At 53.8% G+C, this 24,038-nt stretch overlaps 1 protein-coding gene and 1 non-coding gene across 4 annotated transcripts in view; one reads left to right on the top strand and one right to left on the bottom strand.

Moving 5' to 3' along the window:
* The window catches only part of Kiaa1671 (KIAA1671 ortholog), a 134,921-nt gene that overhangs the window by 35,981 nt on the left and 74,902 nt on the right, over positions 1 to 24,038 (top strand). For all 3 annotated transcript variants that reach the window (XM_055605703.1, XM_055605702.1, XM_055605704.1), the window contains exons 4-6: positions 1,406 to 1,493; positions 3,924 to 6,509; positions 15,223 to 15,357. In XM_055605703.1, the coding sequence (XP_055461678.1) occupies positions 1,406 to 1,493; positions 3,924 to 6,509; positions 15,223 to 15,357 (2,809 nt within the window). The remainder of the gene's footprint in view (positions 1 to 1,405; positions 1,494 to 3,923; positions 6,510 to 15,222; positions 15,358 to 24,038) is intronic.
* LOC129676184 (small nucleolar RNA SNORA17) lies at positions 13,652 to 13,783 on the bottom strand. The gene has a single exon (XR_008720043.1). It is a non-coding gene; the product is annotated as a small nucleolar RNA SNORA17 (small nucleolar RNA).

The raw sequence follows: 24,038 nt of genomic DNA, 5'->3' as shown, positions 1-24,038 counted from the left end.
TGAGGCTAATGCCAACATGTGATGTGCCAAGCCTCCAGCCTTGTTGTTTCCCACTGTGGCCACAGCAGGGATGTGTCACCAGGCATTACCCACCCTCTCCTCAGTGTTCTGCTCACTGCCTACATTCGACCACAGGGGTGGCCTCCCAGCACCCTGGGAATTGGTGGACCCAGGACCCAAAGTTAACTCTTAGGGGCCAGGGAATCAAACTGAGGTCATCAGACTTGGCAGCAAGCTCCTTTACCTGCTGAGCCACCTCATGGTCCCCTGCCCCAGGGATGTCGGTCCACTGAGAGGGTTTATATGTTGGTAGATTTTGAAAGAGGTTCTTCCCAAGCTATGAGAACAGAGGAGCCCAGGGCCTCACTGTGTGGTCCAGGTGCCTGGGAGGAGCTATGTGATTATGTGACAGACGGGGAAACTGAGTCTCTGAGGTTAGGAACACTCATGGCCTCCCAGCCATATGGATTGACTGGTAGAGATCAAGTTCAAATATTCTGAGCAGCTGGGCACGGTGACACATACCCATAATTCCAGTACTCAGGAGGCAGAGGCAGGTGAGAGGCCAGCCTGGTCTACAAAGTGAGTCCAGGACAGCCAAGGCTACACAGAGAAACCCTGTCTCGAGAAACAAACAAAAAACAAACAAACAAAGACAACAAAAAGAAATGTTCTGATCGCCCCTCCTTTTTCTTTTTTTTTTTTTTTTTTTTTTTTGTTTTCTTTTCTTTATTCCCAAGCCCCGAACCTGAAACACTGTATAGACACATCGTGCCTCATGTTCTGGCATGTGCTACAAAGAGCATGGCAGGGATGGAAAGATGTGAATCCTCTCCTCCTTCTCCTTTATAAGCAGGGAAACTGAGGCCCAGAGAGGCAGAAGCAAGCCTGTGTTACCACTTTACAGGACCGCCCACCGCCCCCGGGTCTCGTGGCTGCTGGTTGGCGGTGGGTGAGTGTTGTGCCCACAGTTGCTAAGGATAACCATTAATTATCCCGCCTGGGGCGTCTTCAGTCTTCCCTCAACGCCTTCACAGAGTTATTGGGGTCATGGCTTGCCTCTCATGTCGGCCCTATAAAAGAGGGAGGGAGATGTTAATTATCCCTGCTTTGTATGTGAGGAAATAGAGCCTCAGGTGAGGCCACAAGCCATGCAGGCTCCCACGGGAGGGAGTGGAGCTGCAAGCGGCACCCAGGCACCTGCTTCTCGCTGGTGGTGGGCTCTGTGTACGCAGACATGCTCTGCCTAAGGTACGCCCGCCCCACCAGGCCCCCTTTTTGACTAACTGACACATACTTTCTCAAAGGAAGCTGGATGGGCTTGTGCCTCCCTGGGCCAGGCAGTGTGGGCTTGAGGCCATGGAGGCTTGCCGCTCTGTGTGAGTAACTCCCATCTTCGTTCCAGGTTCTCCCGGTCGGCTTCCAGCAGCGAGGTCGGGTACGAGAGGTGTGCCAAGATGGCTGGCGAGCTCCCTGGGGAGAGGAGAGAGAAGGTAAGCGTGTTGTTTACCATCTTATGTAGAAGCTTGGGGCCTGCCAGGTCCAGGCAAAGAGCATCAGAATCTTGACTCCCCTGCCCCTGGCATGTTAAAGTCCCTGGCATTTTGGGTTGTGATCTGCTACCTCTTGTGGGTCAAAGGTTATGCACAGAAGTGGTTGTCAGGCAGTTCTTTCTTTTTTCTTTTTCTTTTTTTCTGTGCAAAAAGCTAGAGGGAGCGCTGTCTTCTTAAGTGGCTTTATTCTAGCTCCCACTCCGGGGAGCTGGGCAGAAGCTGGTAGAGCTCTGAGTTTGATTCTAGCCTGGTCTACATGGTGAGTCTTGTCTCAAAAAACCCAAAACTTGGGAGAAACTTCAACCGACTTTGAGATTCTTTCCTGCTCCCCTGCCTCAGCACCCAGTCACTGAAGCAGCTCAGGTGCCAAAACCCTCTTCTCTTTGATCTGGCTCAAAAGAAAAAGCCTGCAATCACTTGCTCTGTGTAACTGGTTTGCGGTTGGTCTCTGAGGCGTTACTCTTTTTTTTTTTTTTTTTTAAACCCATCTTTATTGAGGTGCAATTGACAGACATAAAGAATGTGGACTTAAGGCCCCAGTGGGTGAGCTTCACCTGTCTCTCCCAGGCAGCTGTTGCCACACAAGGGTGGCAAACATCTGCCCCGCACCCACACAGCACCATGCCTCTCTGATGCCTCCAGCCTGCCCTTCCCCAGCCTGCCTCCATCAGCTTTCTGTCCATAAAGACTGGTTTCCATTTCCTAGGCTTTCAGACCAATGGAGTTAGCTCCGCCCCCTGCTTGTTTGCTCGGTCTTCTCTCTTCCCTCAGAATCGTTACCTGAGACTGGTCCTGTCCTAGCCCCTTTTATTGCTCTGTTGTAGTCCATCCCAGAGGCACATGGCGGTGGCTTTGCTGTCTCTCTTGGGCTGGCCCTGGAGTCTTTCTCAGTTTGAGCCATTTGAAATGAAGCTGTACCTGGGTGTGCTGGTGCATGCCAGTCACCTCAGTGCTCAGGAGGCTGGGCAGGAGGGTTGTGAGTTCTAGGCTGGCTTGTAAACACACACACACACACACACACACACACACACACACACACACACACACACACACACCAAAACAAATAAACAGACAAGAAGGGAAGCTGCTGTGAACATTTATAAATAAGTCTGTAAGTCTTACCTCTCCTCCCTCAACCCCCTCTGAGACATGGTCTCCATGTAGCTCAGGCTGGCCTCAAATTGACTGTGCAGTCGAGACCTTGCTTTTCTACTCCTCTGGCCCCGGGTCTCAAGGGCTAGGATTACAGGTGTGCATCGCCACACCGGTTTTGTGCGGTGCTGGACATGGAGCCCAGGGCTATGTGGATCTTGGCAAGGACTCTATTAACTGATCCGAATGCCCAGCCCAGTTTGCTGGTTTTCTCTTGGGTAAACGCCGAGGAGTGGCGTGGCTGGGCTGACACAGCTGCTGTTCATGCTCTGTATTAGGAGGGACTGCCACAGTCTTTGTATAATAATCCAAGAGCTTCTTCCATATGCCTTGTGTCCCTCTCTGTGAGTCCCCAAGGAAAGGAGCTGGTGTGGAAGGGCAGTGTTGGTTGCCCCGATTGTACCAGACTCTGCGGTGCTGCAGCAGGACTTGGAAGGCTGGGGCATGGTATGGCTTGCCCTTAAATCTCAGGGATTGGCTTGAGGGGCATTCAGTTTCTCAGTAAAATTTGGCTATTAGAAACTCTCGAGAAAGAAAACATCGAGAAGCCCTCAGCTTATATCAGACCTGGGATCATTCCTGTAAGAGATGTTGTCTGCTGATTTGTAAAAATTGTGGTACAATTAACAAAATGGGAAGCTTGATGCTGTAGCCTGGGATACTCAGTGAAATCTTGTCCCCCAAATCAGTCGATGGCAAGAAGCCTGCAGCATTGTCCCAGAGTTCCTCCCTCCATTGTCTGTTTCACCTGCACTCTTTGCCCTTTAATATTTTAAGGTCTGGGCTGGGAGATGGCTCAGTGGGCAATGTGTCTGCTGTGCAAGCCGAGGGACCTGAGTTCGAATGCACGCCCATGATCAAGCTGAGTGCAGTGGCACACTGTAATTCTAGAGCTGAGGCTGTGGAGAAAGAGATCACTGGGGCTTGCTGGCTGGCCAGTCTTGCTGCATCAGTGAGCTCCAGGCTTAGTGGGAGACACTGGCGCTGCGCTCCACGCCTGCGCACACATGAATGAGTGCAAGCAACATGAACATTTTATAGTGTCCTGCTCTTTTTATTTCTTATTAATCGAACGAAGTTTAACTTGTTTTTCTTAATGTGTAGAGGGTGATAGCCAGCCGTGTCCTGGCACGTGGTCGCATGGCAGGTCACAGAACAGCCGCTTCATTCAGTTCCTTTGAATCCTTAACATTGTCTTCTGTTGTTTTCCACCCCAAGGAAAGGCATGGTTTGGATGGAGCGCCTGCCACAAAAAGCCCCTGGAAGTCCGGGGTACCCCAGAGGTCTAGGCAGACAGAAGTCAAAGATGCCTCAGACCAGGACGCTGACAGGCATCAGTCTGCACGCTCCATAGGAGACCCAGGCCCTTCTGAAGCCAGTCCAGAAGATGATGGAAGCTTCCAGAAGGTGTGGGCTACAGTGTTTGAGCATCACGTGGAGAGACACACAGTGGCTGATCAGGCAGGCCCTTGTCACCCCGCTACACCCCCTTGTGATGTACCTGACACACTAGATCCCAAACCCAGGCCCGAGAAAGGCTATTGGCTAGGGAAGGACCCTCCAGGCGTGATGAACAAGAGAGACAGCTCCAGGTGGTCTGACCATGCTGCCCCAGGAATTCTGGGACGAGCTGCCATTGTGGACGTGGAGCCGAGACAGTTTCGCACCCCTGTCTCCGAGATACACCCCAAGGAAGAGAGGCATGGCCACTGTGCCCAGTGGCATCTAGAAAGTCCCACCATGTCCCAGAGGATCCAGTGTGCACACAGCGAGGCCGTGTCCAGGGTGCCCGAGGAGAAGGCGGAGACACTGCGAGGTGGCAGACCCCGGCTCTCACTGCAGGGCCGGCAGCTATCCCAGGAGGCCAGCCCTGCTCTCCTGGACTGTGCCCCGCAGGCTCATGGAGGTGCCGTCCAGAGAGCAAGTTTGATATGGGAAGGTCGGGTTCAGGAGGCCAGTGGGCTGAAGCGAGACTATCAACAGCCACGGGATGTTGGGGGCTGTTGCCCATCACCCAAATGGACAGGAGCGGGGGTGGCAAGCTGGCACAGTGCTCCTGTGGTTAGCAAAGATCTCAGTGCTCCCAAAAGGGTTCCATTGTGGGATGGCCCTAGAGATCCTCCATCCAGGGCCAACGTTGAGCCCTGTGACTCACCAGTACTGGCCAGGCCAGACTCATCGTCTCTGCAGAAAGGTCCCCACGTGGTTGCCAGTGAGGATCACCCAAGGCTGGCCCAGGGGTCCCAGCCTGAGGTCAGAATGCGGAGGTCCAACCCTTCTGAGCAGAGGGTGGACAGGTGGAGGCGGCGGACTCTGCCCCATGACGTGAAGTTCGACACATACAGCCTCCTCATGCCGCTGGAGAGCACTTCCAAAGGGCAGCAGAGACCAGCAGGTGGCGCGACCTCTCCAACCTGTGCCTTAAAGAGACCTCCATCATCCCACCACCAGGCACAAACTCAGGAGTTGACACCAGGTGCCTCACAAGGCAGGACTTCCTCAGTGGAGAAGCTAGGGCCATCTTCAGAGCCCACAGCAACATTCTTCGCAGTGACTTATCAGGTTCCGGATATTCAAAAGGCCAAGAGCGTGGTTAAGTCAGGGCCTGAAAATGTGTTGGAACCCTCCAGAAAAACAGCTGCACCTCTGTCACCTCACTCTTTTGCATCTACTTTGGCTTCTCCTAGCCACGGAGAGCCATGGGCTCCCGCCGGCAGTAAGGGTTGCACTAAGGGGAGAGAACATGAAGAAGCAAGGAGCCTTTCAAAACACCCGAAGGCCGCAGACCAGCCGTCATCTGGGGACAAAGTCATTGATGTGGACGCTCTGTGGATCCACCGAGGGTCAGAAGATGGCACTGTGAAGGACAGCAGGATCAGGGCATCCTCAGGCAGGGATGCTCCACAGACGTCCCCAGTCCTGAGGCGTCCCAAAAGTCTCCTGGTAAGGAGGAGGACCGAGGTGATCAGTGAAACGTTCCCAGGGAAGGTGAGAGACGGCTACAGGTCTGGCGTCCTTGACATTGATGCCCTGATGGCTGAGTACAAGGAGCAGTCAAGCAGAGCCCCCAGCAAGGCCCAGGGGCAGAGAGACAGCCCTCCTACAGAGCCCAGTGGCTCCCCTCAGGAGAGATCAGCTTGGCCTAAGGAGGCGGAGAGGGGTTGGAGGGCCCTGAAGGAGGCTCCCCTGTCAGACAGTGTTGGGAAACAAGCAGGAGGCTCTGTGAAAGCTCCCCATTCCCCTGGCCCCAGCAAGCAGCCAACAGAGCCCCTAGGGGCAGCCACAGCCACCAAGCCTGGCCTGCCACTGTGGGCACCCCCATACTCAGCTTCTGCAGAAAACTGTTTCTCATCTTCTCCTGTCCCTGCTGGATCCAGGAGAAAATCCATAGGCATCGCCGAGTTTGAAAGCAAGCCCTCCTACAGTGAGCACCAGGGAACAAAAAATAGGCAAGACCCAGTCAAGTCCCAGGAGCCAGGTAGCAGGGACAGAGTCTCCCTCAGCTCACCTCCCTCTGACCGGAAGAAAGAGACTCCAAAGAGATCCACTGGTCAGGGAGTAGGGGCCAATGGGGGGCAGTGGGGAAACCTCCCACATGATTCTGCTTGGTCACCATTGGACATCAAGAGGGCCTCTTCAGAGAAGGGCCCACCAGCCAGGGTCCAGGAAGGCCTGTCTGTCATGCAGGATGCCAGGCAGCGGAGACGAGAACAGCCCAGAGGGAAGCTGGACCTCCCCACCGAGACTCCCAAGGCTGAGGCAGGACCCCATCAGAGGGACGCAAGGAAGCCGGATGGACAAAAGGTGGGTACAGAAGTGTCTTTAGCTTTGCCATACATCCTTTAAACATCTGCGTCCAGGGTCTCAAGCTCTGATTTCACGTGGGCTGTGTAGGAAAGTGACTGAGCGGAGGCAGGTGTAGGGCATCACTCGAGGGGGTGATGGAGACTGTGGGAACTGAGCACTCGGGCAAACAGGACAGTTAGGCGTACTTGCTTCCAGACTCTTATAATTTTTTTTCTCCTTTCTTTATCTTCCCTCCCCTTCCCTTCTTTCACTGGGCAGAGGGTGGGAAGCTGAAGCTAGTACTTGCCCAGCCTCAGCTCCTGGCCATTTTGTCACCTGTGACAATGTTGAGAAAGTGACATCATTTGTTAGAAGAAATCCACATTTTCAGGTGTTATCTTAAAACAAGATGGCTTGTTGTAAACCTCCATTCCATCCCAGCCATGCTGGTCCCCTGGCTCTGTCTGCTTGGCTATGGGTTGTGGGTTCAAAACTCGGCCGCCTGGGATTTGAATGTGGGTGGCCGTTTCGTATGAGCATCTCGGAGCACCTGCTCTATGCCCCTTTTTCCGTTGTCTTTACCAGAGCCGGCCACAGCTGTGCGAGCTTCCAGAAATGTCTGTGGCGTGAGTGACCGAGTCTTACAAGAGGGCTCACTCACTCCAGCTTGGGTTTCCCCAGAAGCAGAGCCCGTCTTAGGTCTCTTAGGAGGGACTGGGAAAGGTGGCAAGGATTTTGGTACCAGTCTGGGCAGTGGAGACTCTGGGAAGCCCATAGCACAGTTAAGTTGACCAAGTCAAGGGTCAGAAGGCCAGGAATATGGATCTTCTACTTCCTTCCATTGCCTGGACTTTTGAATATGAGACTTCATCATCCTGTACCCAGTAGGACAGCTTTTCGCCAACTCTCATATTTGAGTGTCCTGAGGATCTGGCAGGGTGCAGAGAAGATGTGTTGCAGGCGCAGAATAGACAGGTAGGAAAACCTGGCTCAGAGAGAGTAAGTAACCTATTACAGGCCACACAGCAAAAGGCAAGATGCATAAGTTCAGGTCTGGGCGGATTCAGGAGATGAGGGCCACGGCGGCAAAAGTGGGGAGGAAACCTAAGCCCAATGCAGCCTTTGGGGAGCCTTTTACCTCAGCTGGGTGATGGGGCCCTGGAACCCAAGGCCAGGAGATTACATGAGACTTAATGAGGTGCTGAAGGAGTGACCCAGGAGGGCATTCTGGAGGAGGCACTGATGGGTGAGCAGGGGAGCAAGGCCTGCTGGGAAGTCTGGAGGCTGGAGTTAGCCCCTCCCAGTGCCTGCTGAGAGGAGTGTTTTCTGCTGTAAAAGGTGACGCTTTATAAAGAGGAGAGAGACTTCCACAATTCTGGCTGCTGTGACTCCTCAGCCCATGCCTGGCCCTTTTCTAGGGTTTCCTTCCACCCTGTCCTGGAGTTTCAGGACACAGTCTTCGAAGTAGAACAACCAGTGATTACAGCAGTGTCTCACCCCAAGAGGAACCAGGGTCTAGCCTGGCAGGGACAGGGAGATGCGAGGTCGGTGTCAGTAGAGGTCTTCACCTGAGCATTGTCCTCAGTCCTCAGTTACAGTGTGGAGTGCGGGGGTTGGGGCCTGGAACCTGTGTACCCCAGGAGCTCAGGCTTGCTAAGTGCCATGTGCGGAATCTTCCAGGTTCACACTGAGCTCCTCCTGCCTCCGGAGCCCCTTCTTCCCATCCCACTCAGGACTGACGGCAGTCCCCCTGCCTCAGAGCCCTGCTGTGGGCAACTGAACGCTGCTGAGGGTTGGGCAAGGTATGCTCACCCAGCTCTTCCTGTTACTGTGGGAGCAGCCCGAGAGGAAGAGGCGGTGGAATGTGACACTTCCTTAGCGAGCCAGCACCTCAGGTCCTGCTGGCAACGCTGGCAACGGGGAGAGCCTGGCCTGAGGAGGGGCCTGGATGCCGCCCAGAGTGCCCAGGCCCCAGGAGGGCTGGTTGTCAGGGATCAGCTTTCTCATGGCAGGCCATCCATAGACCGGCTTCCTGCTTCCTGCTTCCCCCTCTCTCCCGAAGGAAGGCCTGTTTTGTTTGTTTGGGGTCAGGGTCTCCGGTAGCACGGGCTGCCCTTCAAGTCCTCGACCCCCTCCCATTACCTGGGCCTCCTTCCCTCGATTGGCTCTTGATCTTAAACAACAAAGACAAGCAAATGAATGAAAACAAAAAGCCTCAGAAGTGCTCCAAATGTTGGTTGTTAAAAATACAGACCTTATGGAGGCAGAGAAAGAAGGGAGCATTTCCTCGGGCACAGCTGGTAAGGGTGTTCACGCCCTCGGGACTTTCCTATGTGTCTCAGGAGCTAGGAATATTCCATGGGTGTGTACACACACACACACATACCAAACACCACACACATACACTGAAGACACCACACACACCACATACATCATGTACACACAGGCACACATACCGCACACAGCGCACATGCATAGCAAACACACACATACACCATATAATACAAACTCACACACATAAACTAAACACACACCACACACACACCAAACGCACCACATACATCACACACATCATGCACATACACATACCACACACATCACACATGCATACCAAACTTACATGCACCAAATAGCGCACACACACACACACACACACCGGATACACACGTAAAAGCTCAGGCACACAACGGTGGCATATTTCTGTTATGGGTGCTTAGGCAGAATTTTGGCCATCAGGGAGTGTGGGTGCAGGATGCAAACCTCCCCACAGAGTGGTTCCCCTTCAGGCCTTGTGGAGCAGACCCAGTTGCTCAGGAGGCTGAGGCAGGAGGATCACAAGTTCAAGGCCAGCCTCAGCAATTTAGTGAGACCCTGTTTCAAAATGAAAAGTGAAAGGAGGCGTGCGGGTGTGGCTCAGCGGTGCAGGGCTTGCCTGGCACATGCGTGAGGCTCTGGGTCCTAGCCACAGAGGCAAAGGGCTGTGAAGCATGCCCCTAGGACACCCTTGGCTGTGTCTGCCGCTCAAGTGAGCCCGAGGTCCCAGGCCTCTGGGGACATGCTTGCTGTCACTCTGGGGTGGATGGTGCTGCTGTCATCCGGCAGAAGTCAGCGCTGCCTAATGACAGGGAGTCCTCCAGGGAGCAGGAGAGCCCTGTGCGGGGTAGCCAGGTCCACCGTGCTCCAGAGCCTGGAGACACTGGGGACGTAAGTAAGTCTGAAACAGCGTTCTGGGGGACCTCTCACACTTTGTGACCATTTTACTGTAGGCCTAAGCACAGGGCATAAGAAGGGACGCTCGGAGCAGAGCTGCAAAAGCGCTCTGCACTTGCTTCCCAGGCCACTCTCAACTGCTGTCAGACACAGGACTGCAGGCAGCGTGTCTGTGCCCTCTCCAGGAGCAGCCCATCTGCCGACAGACAAGGCTGTCTATCAAAGGATGGAGTTATGAGGGCAGTGGTTGTCCGTCCGTCTCTCTGTCTGCCCCTCCCTCCCTGGTGGTGCTGTGGATTGAATTGGGGCTTTGTGTGTGTGTGTGCGCTAGGTGGGCATGCTGCCAGTGAATTACATCCCCAGCCCTTATTTTATTTTTATTTTGACGTAAGATCTGATACTGTTCCTGAGGCTGGCCTTGAACTCATCCTCTTGCTGGCAAGTGTTGAATTTGCAACGCTCCTGCCTCAGGGCCCTCTGTTTCCCTCCAGTAGCTGGGATTACTGGCCTGTACCACCGGCACAGCACTCTTTCTCTTTTCCTTAACAAACATCTATGAAAATTCTGCCCCGGGCCAGCTGAGGCTTTTCCTTACTGCTGTTTCATTTACCTTAACTTTTTAAGTTAGCCCGTCGGGGTGATTTCAGGGGATACACACATGTGGGCTCCCCAGGTCACCCCTCCCCAGCGGCACCATTTCTCTCCCAGGACTGGCTTGGGTTCTTTTATGGCCCCAGTTCTTTTGGGATCACGAGGCTTAGTCTGGTTTTGGCTGTCCCTTCCTGTGGGAGAGACTTTTGGTGACAGCTGGGTGCAAAGCAGGGAATCCAGCCTGGCAACCAGGCCTGGCCCCATTGCAGAGCACTTAGGCTGAAATCTTTGGGGTAGGTAACTTTGGAAGCTCCCCCTCCCTGTGCGGCGAGGTGTGGGTCCCTGGGCTTAAGGTCTTGCTGGCCCCAGGGTCTCCACCTGCTTTTAAAATCATACGGTATAGATATGCAAGCTAGAGGACCCGAGTTCAATTCCCCTTGATGGAAGGCGAGAACTGACTGCGCAAAGCCTGCTCTGACCTCCACACGCACCCCTCCCTCAGCCTGAAAATGAACATAGACGTAAAAGAGGCCAGTGAGGTGACTCTGAGTGAGGAGGCTTCCTCACGAGCCTGGTGACCCGGATTTGGTTCTCGGAATCTTGTAAAGGGGAAAGGAGAGAATGGCCTCCGGGCTTTCACACGTGCCTGTGGGAAAGTTCCAGCTTGTTGTGGGCTGTGTGTGAGACCCACCGTCTCAGGAAAGACCCCCGGGAAAATAAAATGTGGTGTAGTCCCACAGTGGATTGTTATTCGCTTATAAAAAAAGGGAATGTTCTAACTGGGTGTGGTGAGCATGCTAGTGGCTGAGGCAGGAGGATGGCAGAGGAGGAAGAGAAGACCCCAGGTTTCTCTTTGTGTGTTGTTTACTTAAACTTAGGTTCGAATCTAATTTCTCTGTTGTCCTGGCTGCCTTCAGGCTTGCACAACTGTGTTGGTCCTGCAGAGCATTCTAGTGGCTGCGCAGCTACAGGCAACCTGAAGCCAGCGAGCGAGTGAGGTAACCCCAGAGTCTGGCAGGCAGAAGAGGGGGCTGGGAAGTTGGGGAACAGACAGGAAAGGAGCCGGAGCCAAATGAGTGACAGGAGAGATGTAGGCCAGCTGGGACCTGGGGAGGAGGTGGGGCTACAGGGGAGACAGCCCTGCACAGGTGGGCTTGTCCCAAGGACTCAGGGCATCCTTGGTGGAGGGGTACGCCCACCTGTGTTCTTTCTGTCATGAGACACAGCTGCATCACAATTTTGTCGTTCAAAGGTGCAGTGTAGCAATCTGCCACATATTCAGACACAGTCCATTTTGGGGGACCGCCTGTGTCACCCCCCAGGAAGTCCTATTTCTTATAAATCATCCTCACCCGCCTGTCCTCTGGGGCTGTGGCTCTCTGCTCCTCATTCTCCTCAGCCTGGTGTTCTCGGGGCTCACACACAGGTAGCACTTGTCACAGCTTTCCTTCATTCTTTTTGTTGTCTTTGTTTTGGAGACAGGGTCTCACATGGCCCAGGCTGGCTGCATTTATTGTATGGCCTGGTTCTAATGTTTAGTACTGGCATGGTTAAAGGGCTGATTGTCCTTTTGTTGTTCACTTGGCTGTTGGTGTAAGTCTTTGGAGTAATTACTGTTTGGATCATGCTCTATTTTCCGGTGCGTTGTTTCCTTGTTGAGTTCCCATTGCTCTTTATATGTGGTGAATATAAGACAGATGGTTTGCTGAATCTCTCTCCCTTTCTGTGGGTAGCTTTCCCATTCTATTCATGGTACCCTTTAAGCACACGTATGTTTCAGTTTGGTAGTCTTTCTCTCCTTTGTTACTTGTGTTTTCCATGCCATAGTTTGGAAATACTGGCAATCCAAGGCTATGAAGATTGGTGTCCATGTTTTTGTCTAAGTTTTCTACTTTTAGCTTCTCCATTAAACTCTTTGCTCCTTCTTAGACCATGAAGTTTGTTTTGTTTTTGGGTTCTTTTTTTTTTTTTTTTTTTGAGTACAAGAATTTACTTAATTTTAGGATAAACCAATTTTTAAAATAAAAAAAAAACAAACACATTTTATCTGTCCTTTGTGAATTTCACATTATGCACCCCATTTCTGCTCATCTCCCCCTGTCCTCATAACTGCCCTCCATCCTTGCAGCACCCTCACAACAGAGGAAGAAAATCTTGCTGTGGAAGCTGTGGTACGGCACAGTGTGTCCCACAGTGCCCCCCTTTCTACACAGCTTGGCTTGCAAATGTTTATTCCAGTGGGTTGTTGGTCTGGTACGAGGCCTCTGGCTTCTGCTGCTCTACCAATACTGGGTCTCACTGGGACTCCTTGGAAACCCTGTTGTTGCCCTGTGTCATGGAGATCCTGTAGTTTTGGATCTGTAGGACCAGCCCCTTCACACTTTACCAGTTCATCCATGGGGTAGATGTTGTGGTGGGCCAATTCGAAGCCCTGGATCTGGGCCTGAGAGCTATCAGAGATGGTCAGCCCACCGGCTTTCACTCTCATACCCTCCACTGGCTCATGCAACCAGGGTCATCTCTACCCAGCTGTCCAGGGAGGTGCAGGGCCCACTCTCCTGAGTGCTGCAGCAGGTGAGGGGCAGGGACAGCTCTCCTCCTGCTCTGATGACCCTGGGGCCAGCTCTCCTGTCTGCTCTTTTGCCTGCCATAGGTGGCAAGGGGCGAGAGGTGGCTATCTCTCCCTTGCTCATGTCACTGAATGCAGACAATGAAATGGGCCAGCTCCCCCACGCTTGCATCCTCAGTGCTCTCCACCCCTCATCAGGGTCAGCTTCTCCTGGACCGCACTGCCAGGGATGGGGTGGGGTGCGGTGGGTTTGCTCTCCTGAGTACTGCAGCTGGTGAGGGGTCAGCTCTCCTGCTCTTATGCCCTCAGGACCGTCTCTCTCACATGTCCAGGCAAGGGGTGGGGCCAGTCCTTCACAGCCCTCAGACATTAGCATGTTTCTGGGTGGCAGCCCAGACCAGGGCCGTCTGTCTGAACTTTGCTGGTCACAGACCTCCGCTGCTGTAATATCACAGACCCAGATGTGGCCCTTGCTGGCAGCACAGGCCAGGACCCCACCATGGTCCCAGGTGGCCTCCCTGGCTACACATATAAGGCTGTCCCTCACCACCCTCGAGTCTCCAATTCTGCCTCTCTTCATTGTGCCCACATCCTTCTGCTTCTCTTTCTCTTCCATTTCTCCACCACGTACTCGCTTCTCTTAGTGGCACTTGGGTCTCTGAGTGTCTGGGATTGTCTCAGGAGTGCTATGCCCCACTCATGCATTATGGCACTAGGCAGGGGTTTTCTGGGGTACAGTCTGCCTCCTCCCGGCAGACTGGTGGTCATCTCGTGCTTGCTTTCTTCAGGGAGGGTAAGGCCACTAATGATCCAGGTGCTCGCAGGTCAGAACACTGAGTGTAGACACAGCCTCTGTCCTCTCCGCCACCCACTGACGCACACGTGGCACAGCAGCCACACCTGCAGCGCCTCTAGGAGCAGGGATCATTTGGTTTTTTACCATGATACAGCAGTACCCTAGAGCATCCTCCCATGGGTCACCTTGCCTGGACACTGCTGCCACAGGAGCCTTGAGCTTCAGCGCAAAGGGTCTGTTTGATGGCAAAACGTGTATCAGCCTGGAAATTCCTTGCCGTTCCCCATATCAGTTCATACATTTTACATTTGTATTGGATGTTGAGGCTCTGAACGCTGTGGTCTCTCGACTGGCCTTCAACTACATCCTGAGTGTTGATGTAGTTGTGGCCACTGTAGCCAGGAAACTGTAAAAGTTGTCCTCCCAAGTGGCATAAGTCGGGCAGAGCATATGAAACCCCTCCTTTGGGCCCTGGCTTCCGTCTCTCAGCTCTCATCTTGGCCTCCTAACATGTAAGTCCTGAGTTTGTTATGTTATGATGTCTATGTTAGAGCATCAGGTAGCAGGGTGTGAAGTCTGGAGGGAGTGGTGTTCTAGCTATGCTGTGGGTGCAGGAGGAGGCGAGTGAGGGCTTGGGGTGCCCAGCTAGGAGCTGGGCCACAGCGTAGGAGCGCCTTGGAATGGAGGCTTGTGAAGGCTGTGCGGGACAGACTGGGTACCAGCACGGACGGGCAGAACTGAAATGTGGGTGGGATTCATTTAATGCCACTGGCACATGAAAATGAGCCCAGTGGAAAGGACATAGCGACAGAAGGGAAGGCTCAGTGCAGGACTGGATTGTTCAAGGAACAAGAGAAAACAGCCCGTGAGAGAGAAGCAAGCCAGAGGGTGGCCTAAGTGGTCCGGAACAGGGAGGGTAGGAAAGGGGCTGGGAGGAAGAGCCAGTCCAGCCCTTCCTGATGCTGTGTGTCTGTTACCGGGAACCTGCCCTCTCTGGCCCTCCAGGCTTATCTGCATAGAGTGTGCAGGGTGTAAAACACTTTGTGGATTCCCGGGTTTACCTGACTCTTGGGTTTACTCCCCAGTAGTAGCCGAGAGGAAAAAAAAAACTGCAGAATTTAGGCTGCGTGCCCTTGGACTTTTCCCTCTCCCTGCCATTTCCCAAGGCATGTATTTGGATGCCAGGAAAGATGTTCAAACTAAGACCACAGGATCACTGTGGGCAATGATGGAGCTGGTAAACTGGAGGCCCTAAAGGCCAAGCACACCTGCCCCCTGGTGGTGGAGCCGTGTCATGCAGGTTCTGAGCAAGGCTCCTCATTTCCTTTTCCCCATTAAAGCTGTGAATATTGTTCCCTTCGGTTGGGGTCAGAGAGATTAAGATTTGCCCAAGGTCACACAGCTGTGAATCTGGGTCAGTTGGACCCAAGACCTGCTTCCCACATGTTACCTATGACCATGATGGTCTGTGTGTATGTATGTATATGTGTGTATGTGAGAGGGACACACCTTTCTTGTAAACAAGAGGCTCCCACTAAACTCCTACTCTGTGTTCTCCATCTCAGGTGCCTCTGCAGAACCTGGAGCGTGGGGATGGTCTGCAGGACGGCCAGCAGCCTCTCCAGCAGGTGGCCCCCAGCGCCTCCACCCCCAGGCGAAGCCACAGCTTTTGCAAGGACAAGAGGAGCGGTCCCTTGGTGGTGAGTGACACCCACACAGGGACATGCAGGCGTCGTCTGTGTTGGTGGAGTCTGTGGTTCTGTGTGGAGATGGAGGCTGATGGAGGCTGATGGAGCCCCTGCGAGTGGGCTCCAGACCCACCGTGGGTGCTGTGCTGGGGAAACCGTCTCTGCTTTCGGGTTCCTGCCACTAGGTGGGGCTGTAACCTCAGCAGTTGGCTGATGGAGGCTGAGGAAAGCCTTGGGTTCAAGTCCCACCACTGTGTCTTTTCAGCAGCCTTGAGATTTTGAGAGCTTAAATGTCTCTGCCCTTTGGTTTTCTCAGCTGGAATGCTGGGTGGTGACTCCTCTGTCCTTAGCACTGGCCTGGGGGTGGTGTTGGATTGTGAAGGGAGCCAACACAGAGGAAATATGGCCCGTGAGGGGCATTAGGGGGAAAGATGGCTGGCTCCAGAACTGGGGGCTCATGATCGCCATATCTGTCCCTGTCCACACAATGAGAACCACACTGCCCATGGCTGGTGTGGGCCCCGAGGAGATGGCGCAGTGGGGGCTCCCAAGTGCCCAGCAGATGTGCCATAGCACTGGTTGGCCCCAGGCTGCTGGCTATGTCTCTGGGGGCCGTCCCTTCCTCTCGAAGGCTTGGAAAGGACACTGTGTTTCTTGGGTCAGAGGTTTCTGTCCCTGGGAACCACATAGTACCCAGGAGAGGCCAGACCCAGGCTCCACCAGTGACTGTGTTGACTTTTGTCCTCTCTGTAAATGGGCTGAGTTCTGTCCTTGCTTGGAAGGTCCCTTGCAGGTGTGGCCCAGATGGTGGCTGTTGACCAGGGTGGTGTGAGTTCTGACTCATGTGCCCTTCCTGGTCTATGGTCTGGGAAAAGAGACTTCACTTGGCTCCCTATGCTGTAAAATGGGGTGTTTGTTCTTATTGTGGGGTGGGGTGGCAGGGTCTGGGGGTTCCAGCCTTGGGCCTGGTGGGATGTCTGCAGAGTGGCACAGATCCGCAATGGCAGCCTTACAGGCATATGAGACTTGGCCTTCTCTGAAGGTTCCCTTCCTTAGATACCCTTGACTCCTGTTCCTCTCTGGTGGCACTGCCTCCCTTATCTGATCCACTGCGAACTTCTGTGTGTGCTGTGAAAGCAAAGGTTATGGAGAGAAAAGGTTTGAAAGCCTTTTATAGTCCCTGGCTAGCAGGAGGCCTCCCTGGCTGCAGGCTCCCCTCTTTCCTCTGTGTCTTTGAGGAGCCTTTGTCCCAGAAGGCCTGGGTGGCTCCTCGCCTGGCTCCTGTGCCCTGCCCTCCCCTGTGGGATTTCCTCTCCTGAGGGAGGATGGGTGAGAGCTCAGCCCTGCAGGATTGGGCTTTCTCTGGCCTCGAGGATGCAATGTTAGACAGCAGCCACTAGGGGGCAGAGTGCTCAACCCCTTCCTGGCTCCTCTCACAACCTGTGATGGACTCTGTAGACATGGAGGGTCTGACAGACCAGATTCAGATTTCATAGCGCCACTGTGACCTCTGGGGACTCAGTTTCTCCTGCGGGACAAAGCTGATCTGGTTTCTGAGCAAAGGACTTCTCATTAATGCTTGGGCTGAGGAGGCCCCTTTCAGCCTTCCTCCCCACCCCTTCCTCTCCCTCTTCTGCTTCTCCCCTTCTTTGTCTCTGTTCAGCTCTGTACCAATGGGGAAACTGAGGACACAGAGAGGACCCAGCTTGATTAGGATAGCCTTCCAGGTGAGGCCCCGGGATTGGGTTGGAGCTGTGTGCTCCCCTGAGAAGGTTAGGAAACTCTGGTGGATGTTGGCTGTTAGTCTGTCCTTGTCTGTCTATAACTTTGTGCTGTTGCCTACTTGCCTGGGTTCATGGATCACCATTCTTTGGGGGTTTTTATTTGGGGATTTATATGTAGCCCAGGCTGGCCTCAAACTGTCTATGTAGACAAGGATGGCCTTGAACACTGCTTCTCCTTCTCCTGTGTGCCCCCGGGAGTACAGGTGTGTGCCACTGTGCCCTGTCTGTGGATGCCAAGCAAGCACTCTGCCGGCTGAGCTACATTCTGGCCCCCAGCCTCTGTGTTTGGAGCGAGTGCCACCCGCCTCCCCTGCCATTCAAGTACACTCATCCCATCCTGCTGAAACGAAAATCAAGGTTCAGAGGGGCGCTGCCACCTGACTTCAGCTGCCTGCTACTGCCATGGCTGCTGTCCACACCTGCAAGCTGGAGGATGTCTCCAGTCTTAGGAGTTCAGCTGAGGCCTGGGAGGGGACGTGACCTTTCCTGGTCCCATGGTGTACCCTCCCACGGGAGTGGCCACTCTTCTGCCCATGGCTTATGGTCTCCAAGGGGTTAGAGAGCATGATGATTCAACATGAACCCTGATCTCGGGCACAATTTACTCAGCAGCCCCTTCTGTGACCATAAAGTCACAACTCAGCAGTTTTAGGGTTCCCGAAGTGGTATACAGACCTCTGGAAAATCCAAGCATGGCCTCCCCATGACCCAAACGCATGCCAGCACTTCCTGGCTCATTTAGTCATGTGTTCGTTTCTTCATGGGCCCACTGTGCACCAGGCCTGTATGACTTCAAATTGCAGGGCAGTGTCAGGAGGTCTAGTAAACCTTTATGGATCAGTCTGCTCAAGAGCAGGGCTCAAAGAGGTGAGGCCAGGCTGGGTGGAGGGACAGATGGCCAGGGAGCCTACAGTCACCTGCTGTGCCTGGGCGAGCCAGGGTGATGCACTGGCCATAGGGACATGAGGGTGGACGCCCTGGCTTGTAAGGTCAGTACCCACCGACATCGGCAGCCTCTTGTCCTTTTCACCGCTGGGTGTGGAGGACTGATCCCTCTCCGATCACGGGTTAGCCCAGCCTGGAGCTGGCGCCCTTTCTTCTCCCAAGCAAATGACTTCTCTACAGCCTCCAGTCCCTGTCCAGCTGCTCAGCAGGAGCAGAGTGTGGCTCTGGGCCCGTCCATTCACAGCAGGCCCGGAGTGTTTTAGTCTCCAGGCCGTGAAGCCCATCTCCACCATGCTCCACAGGCAGTGGTCTGTTCGTGAGGTTTGCACGCGTGCTGCGGTGGCCACATACGGGCTTTTCCTCTGTTGCCTGTTCTCTCATGTATTCTGCTCCATCGGGAACCTGCATTTGGGTGTGCTTCAGTTCAGGGCAGTTCCTGCTCTTGGTGGGTGGTGGTCACTGTCAGCCTGAGCAGTAGGGCTGGACATGTGCAGGTGTGGCCATAGTGGTTGTATCCAGATGCCCGAAGTACCTGGACTTCCAGCTGTCCCACCCTCTGGTGATACTCAGTAGGACTAGGACTTTGGTGGGGGCAGTCGTCTCTCACGTCTCTTTTTAATGTTCAGATCCCTCCAGGCACTGTTTGACAGTGTTTTGTGGAGAGCTGAAGACCTCAAAATGTTCTGGAGGATTCCAGGTCCAGCTCGTTTCCTACTCAGCCAGGGAGGAAAACAGCTTTATCCCAAGAGTCAACTCTAATTGATGGATGGACCATGCCTAAGGACTCTGGGGCCATGTATATCGGAGCATGGGAGGTGATGCTATAATCCATTAGTGATGGATTGTAATCCACGGGTCAAGGAAGGTGGAGATCTGAGTGTCAGGTGCTTGCTAACCCTGGTTCAGCAGCATGTATGATGAGACACAACACATACATGCACAGCTCAATGCGTGTATAAATGCACATGCCCCAAAAGGTCTTGGAGGACTTTCTTTATGGCTCTCCAGACCTCAGAGGAATTTTATGAGTCCCTGCCTGGGTTTATTATGTATTTGTTTCAGTCTACCAAATTCTTTTTGTTTATTCTGTCTCCCTGGATATGAGGCTGGGGTCTCATATCAGGATAGGGGTATCTGGGCCTTGTATTCCATTAAGACCTCATGGGGAGCTTTTGAACCTCTTGATGTCCATGTCCTGTTCCAGATGGGACATCGGAAGGTGTGTGGCAGCATGAGTCCTCCTGACCCAACTTTGCATGGGTTACCGACCCTCCACGGGCATTTTGCCTGGTGCTAGGGACCCACACTTGGATCCTCTGGACTACACAGCAAGCTCTGCCTGCTGAGCATCCGCCAGCCCCGCTTTTCAGTTCGAGACAAGGTCTTACAGCTCAGGATGTCCTTGAACTAGCTTGATAGCCCAGGCAGGTCTTCAACTGTCCATCCTTCTGCCTCAGTCTCTTGAGTAGCTTGTATTACAGGCCTGAGTCACCATGCCTGGTTATCGCTTTAAAAAATAACTAGTTTGTCTGTTTAAATTTGAACAGCTTTGCTTGTTTTGCTTGCTTTTGTTTTTAAGTCAGGGTTTCTCTGTATAGCCCTGGCTATCCTGGAACTCTCTCTATAGACCAGGCTGGCCTCTAACTCAGAGATATGTCTGCTTCTGCCTCCTGAATGGAATTCTGGGATTAAAGGCGGGCACCACCACCGCCAGGCTAACTTTAACAGCTTTGAGTGCTCAGAGTTGTAAAACAAAGTGCAGTTTAGAAACTGTCATCCGCCCCTCGGGGAAACCCACACCCACCAGCTGCCACGTCCTCCTTCCCTCTTCCCTGGCTCTCTCTGGGCACCCTGGCCTGCACCCCCAAAGCCCACACAGATGGACCGGTGTAGCAGAGACTTTCAGGACTGGCCTTCCTCACCTGGAATGCTTTCGGGTTTCATGCATCCAATGTCATGAACAAAGACCTTGTTCTGTTTTTATGGCTGAATATTCTGGTATCTAAATGTCCCATTTATTTAACCATTTGTAGACTGATGGACCTATGGGTGGCTTTCACATTAGGGTTCTCATCAGCATCCTCACTTTTTTTTTTTTTTTATCAGCTCATTTTTATTATGAATACTGACTTTTGTTGTTGCTGCCGCTGCAAGCAAAGTACCTGTCAGCAACAGCTGTAGGCAGGAAGGCTGTCTTGTGGTTCATGCCGTCCGGGAGAAAAGGCCTGGTGGAGAGAGATTCCATCCATGGCCATGGGAGCTGTTGGCTAGGGTTCTTTACTTCACAGCCGTAGATAGGAGACAGAACTGTATTGGAGGCAGATGTGACCTTCAAGGCTGGCTGGTTCAACCCACACCCCAAAGGTTCCACACCTTATAACGCAGTGCCACCATCTGGCAAACAAGTGTTCAAACTCTCGAGCACCTGGGAGATATTTTTCAAGGCAAATGAAGGTACGCAGTTTTACTCTTTCCACAACCCTCACTCCACACTTACTGAGGGAGAGCCTGGACCAGGAGCCATGGAGGACACACACACAGGTTGCTCCCATGGATGGAGGTTGGCTGGGTCCTTCCGTGGCTCAGCAGTCGGGGAGCCCATGGCTCTACCACTTCTGCTGGGTCTTGACAGGCAAGTCAAGTGGAAGGAGCCCCATGGGGGCGGGAAGGAAGGCCAGTTGCAGGGGGACAGGCTGGCTGGGGTTAGGAGACTGGCCAGCATGGACTGCCACAGCAGAGTCCCCGAGTGGGACTAGGTGTTAGATATGGTGGGTGGGTAGATTTCTGGAGACAGAGGCCAAATCACTGTCACCTGGCAGAGATTCCTAACGCTAGGAGCTTGAGACACCCTGGGGTTCCCAAATCTAGCTCTACAACCCCTGTCCCCCTTGACTGGCACCAGGAGCTGCCAGGCGGGCCAGAGCAGGAAGTCAGTGCCATGCAGGGCCCTTGACCCATTTGTTGTGCTACTGAGACCTCACAGGTTGCCAGCAGGGCTGAGGCTTGGGGAAACTGAGGCACGGGGAAGTGAGATGATGTGGACAGAGCAAAGACTGTGGACATGGACGCGTCCCAGCTGGGGCTCAGACCCATCAGAAGGGCTCTGTGTAGGGTCAGGTCTTACTCAGGTGCTGGGGCCACTTTCTGACTCTCCAGCCTTCTTACCAGATTAACCAGAGATGACCACTAGAGGGCAGACTGGAGGGCTGTAGGACCAACACAGTAGATAATTCATTCACATTCATTTATTTATTGTGTGTGTGTTGTTGTCGTTGTTATGTGTGTGTTGTCGTTATGTGTGTGTTGACATTTGTGTGTGTGTGTATTGTCATCTGTGTGTGTATTTGTGTGCGTGTGTGATTGTAAGGACTATTTGTTCTCTCTCCCATGTGGGTCCTAGGCCCAAGTTACTACCCTTTTTTATAAAAAAAAAAAAAAAAAAAAAAAAAAAGCCTGTCTACTTTGACAGCCTCTGTGAGCAGCCTTTTCCATGACCCTGCCGACTCTCTGTCTGTGAAGCTCACTACTTCTGGCATACATGCCATGCTTCCCCTCGAACAGGGGAGGTTTCTTCCCTGGGGTGGTTTCTGATGCATGAACAGTTTCTGTTGGTGTCAGGGCCGCACTGGGTTGAGATGCTGCTCTGCAGCCCCTCAGCGCTGGTTGCTGACCACGTTGATTTTTACAAGGATGCCTCTCCACTGAAAAGGGGGGGAAATCTGTTCTTTTTTCCAAAAGGACTGCGTGCTGGTTAAGGCTCTCCCACAGTGACAGCCTTGTGGGTTTGGAAATAATACTGCTGACTTGAAGTGGGTAACGTCTCAGGCCCGCTTCTAATGCAGAGCCCTGCACACAGTAGGGCATAGCATCCAGTAGGACCACAGGGGAAGTGCCAAGGGGGGTCAGCTGCCTGGGTTTGCATCCAGATGCCTGGGCTGCAGGGAGTGGGAGGCATGTTGCTGAGTCAGTCCCCAGGCAGCACCTGACCTGTCCCTTGCACAGGAATGTGGCTTGTGGGTCAGGCCAGCCACATGTTAAGGAAGCTGAAAGCCTGCCATGCAGTCTGCGTGTCTGCTGGTGCTTAAATGTAGGTCACAGATGCAAGCCTGACTGAAGACAGCACAGGGAGAGTGCAGGCCTTCTGTCCTTCCTTTCCCTGCAGACAGATTCCAGCTCACTGTCACTCAGCAGGAGTTTTTAATGCTAGGTCTCCCTTGAGGCACCCTAACTACCACGGGGTCCCCAAATCTAGCTTTGCCACCCTGATGCACCTCTGGACTGGGCATCGGGATCTAGCAGGAGCCCAGGCCCAGCCAGGGCAGGGATTTGGTGACATGCAGGGTCACAGAGGTGACCCACACTCACCTCTGGGAACCCTGGCATCAGTCTTTTAGAGGCAGCATGTTTAGAGTGAGGGGTCACATCTGAGCTCTGCTCCAGGACCTAGCATGGCCAGGAAGGGGTCTAAGGAGGGGCTGCCTGCTGGAAGGAACCTGGGACTCTGTGCCTGCGTCTGCCATGAGTCTGGGCTACAGGCTGCTGGGCAAGGGGGCTAGGCCCTAGCTCAACCTCTGGTGTGAATAGAGACAGCCAGGTGGAAAGCTTCAGGTGAAGGGGAAGAGGTTAGCTGGGGCCCTGAGGGTCGCCACACACAACCCTGGAGGCAGAGTCAGAAGGAAGCCTAGGTGTCACCAGGATGGCCTCCCTCCACACAGTACCGGGGAGGGTCCACTCTGTTCTGCCAGCTCCTAGACTGCAGGCTTCCCCTGGCTGGCTGGAGTCACATCCCCTCCACAGTCGGCCTGCCTTGCCTGGCTCGCCGCTGAATGCCTTGCTGGGGACTGCACCTTGGGCAGCAAGGCTTTCGCCTAGGGGACTGACAGGTGACAGGCATTTCTTCTTGGCGGCTGGAAGCATAATGGCAAGGAGCTAGAGGCTTCCGTGTCCACAAATGCCTGGCCCTCACGATAGTGCCTCAGGGAATCCTTATGACAGAAGGGAGGGGAGGGACAGCAGGGTTGAACTCTGCTCACCGCCCTTTCATAGTCTGAGACGGGGGTCCTCCATGGCTGTCACTGTCTGGAGGTGCCTTAAGTGCAAGGCAGGCCCTGTGATCCAGAACAATCTCATGTTGATTCCTTATGCCCTCTGCTTGGACAGGCTTTGGACATCGCCACAGTTTCAGATTCTGGGCGAAAGCATAGTTTTGGGGTTTAACTCACTCGACAGGTGGAGTCCAGTGATGAGAGGTGGGCAGGGCCCTGGGGTGGGAGAATTCACTTGAGATTTCTCCCAGAGTAGATAGAAAGCCATAAAGCGCATGTAAGGTGCATGCGTGGAGTGGCCAAGGCGCATGCGTGGGGTGGCCTAGCCCGTCTATGCAGGCAGGTTCCCTGGCTGGTGGAGGAACCCCACGGGCCCCATCCCATCAGCCTTTCACCCCTTCGGCCTCCCACCTCAGTGTAGCCTAGTTGTCTCAGAGTCCTGGCTGGCTGGGGTGGTGGGATAAGGCAGGGGGAGAGCAGCTGAGATCTCTGTCCTGGGTCCCTGAGGCATCTGCCATCTTTGGTGGGTTCTGTCTGCACCGTGGGCTTACCAGGTCTGACTTTGGTAGCTTCTTCTGCGTCTTGCTGCCCCCTCTGCAAACACAGTGACCTTCACTGTCATCCGGGCTCTGCCCCCATGCTGCCTGCTGTCCTGTGAGCTCCCAGCTGGCCCCCGTTCATGGTGTTCCTGGCTGCCTGGTGGCCATCTGTCTTGCGTGGCTTTGGGGTTCATCTATTTCCTGCCCACGTGGCTCTCTGTGGCTCCCTGTCATCCACACCCTGTGTCTCCTTCTCTCAGTTCCCCAGCTCCTGCGCCCCAGTCCTGTTCCTCCTGGCCTCATCTCCTGCCTGTCCCACTCTGCCTTTCCTCCCAGCAACGTCCAGTCTAGATGACACAGCAGTGGCATCTGTCAGCCCC

This window comes from Psammomys obesus, unplaced genomic scaffold (assembly GCF_907164565.1).
Source record: "Psammomys obesus unplaced genomic scaffold, mPsaObe1.curated_primary_1811, whole genome shotgun sequence".
Classification (NCBI taxonomy): Eukaryota; Metazoa; Chordata; class Mammalia; order Rodentia; family Muridae; genus Psammomys; species Psammomys obesus.
Note: the sequence above shows the minus strand (reverse complement) of the source record. Positions and strands in the feature narration are given on the sequence as shown.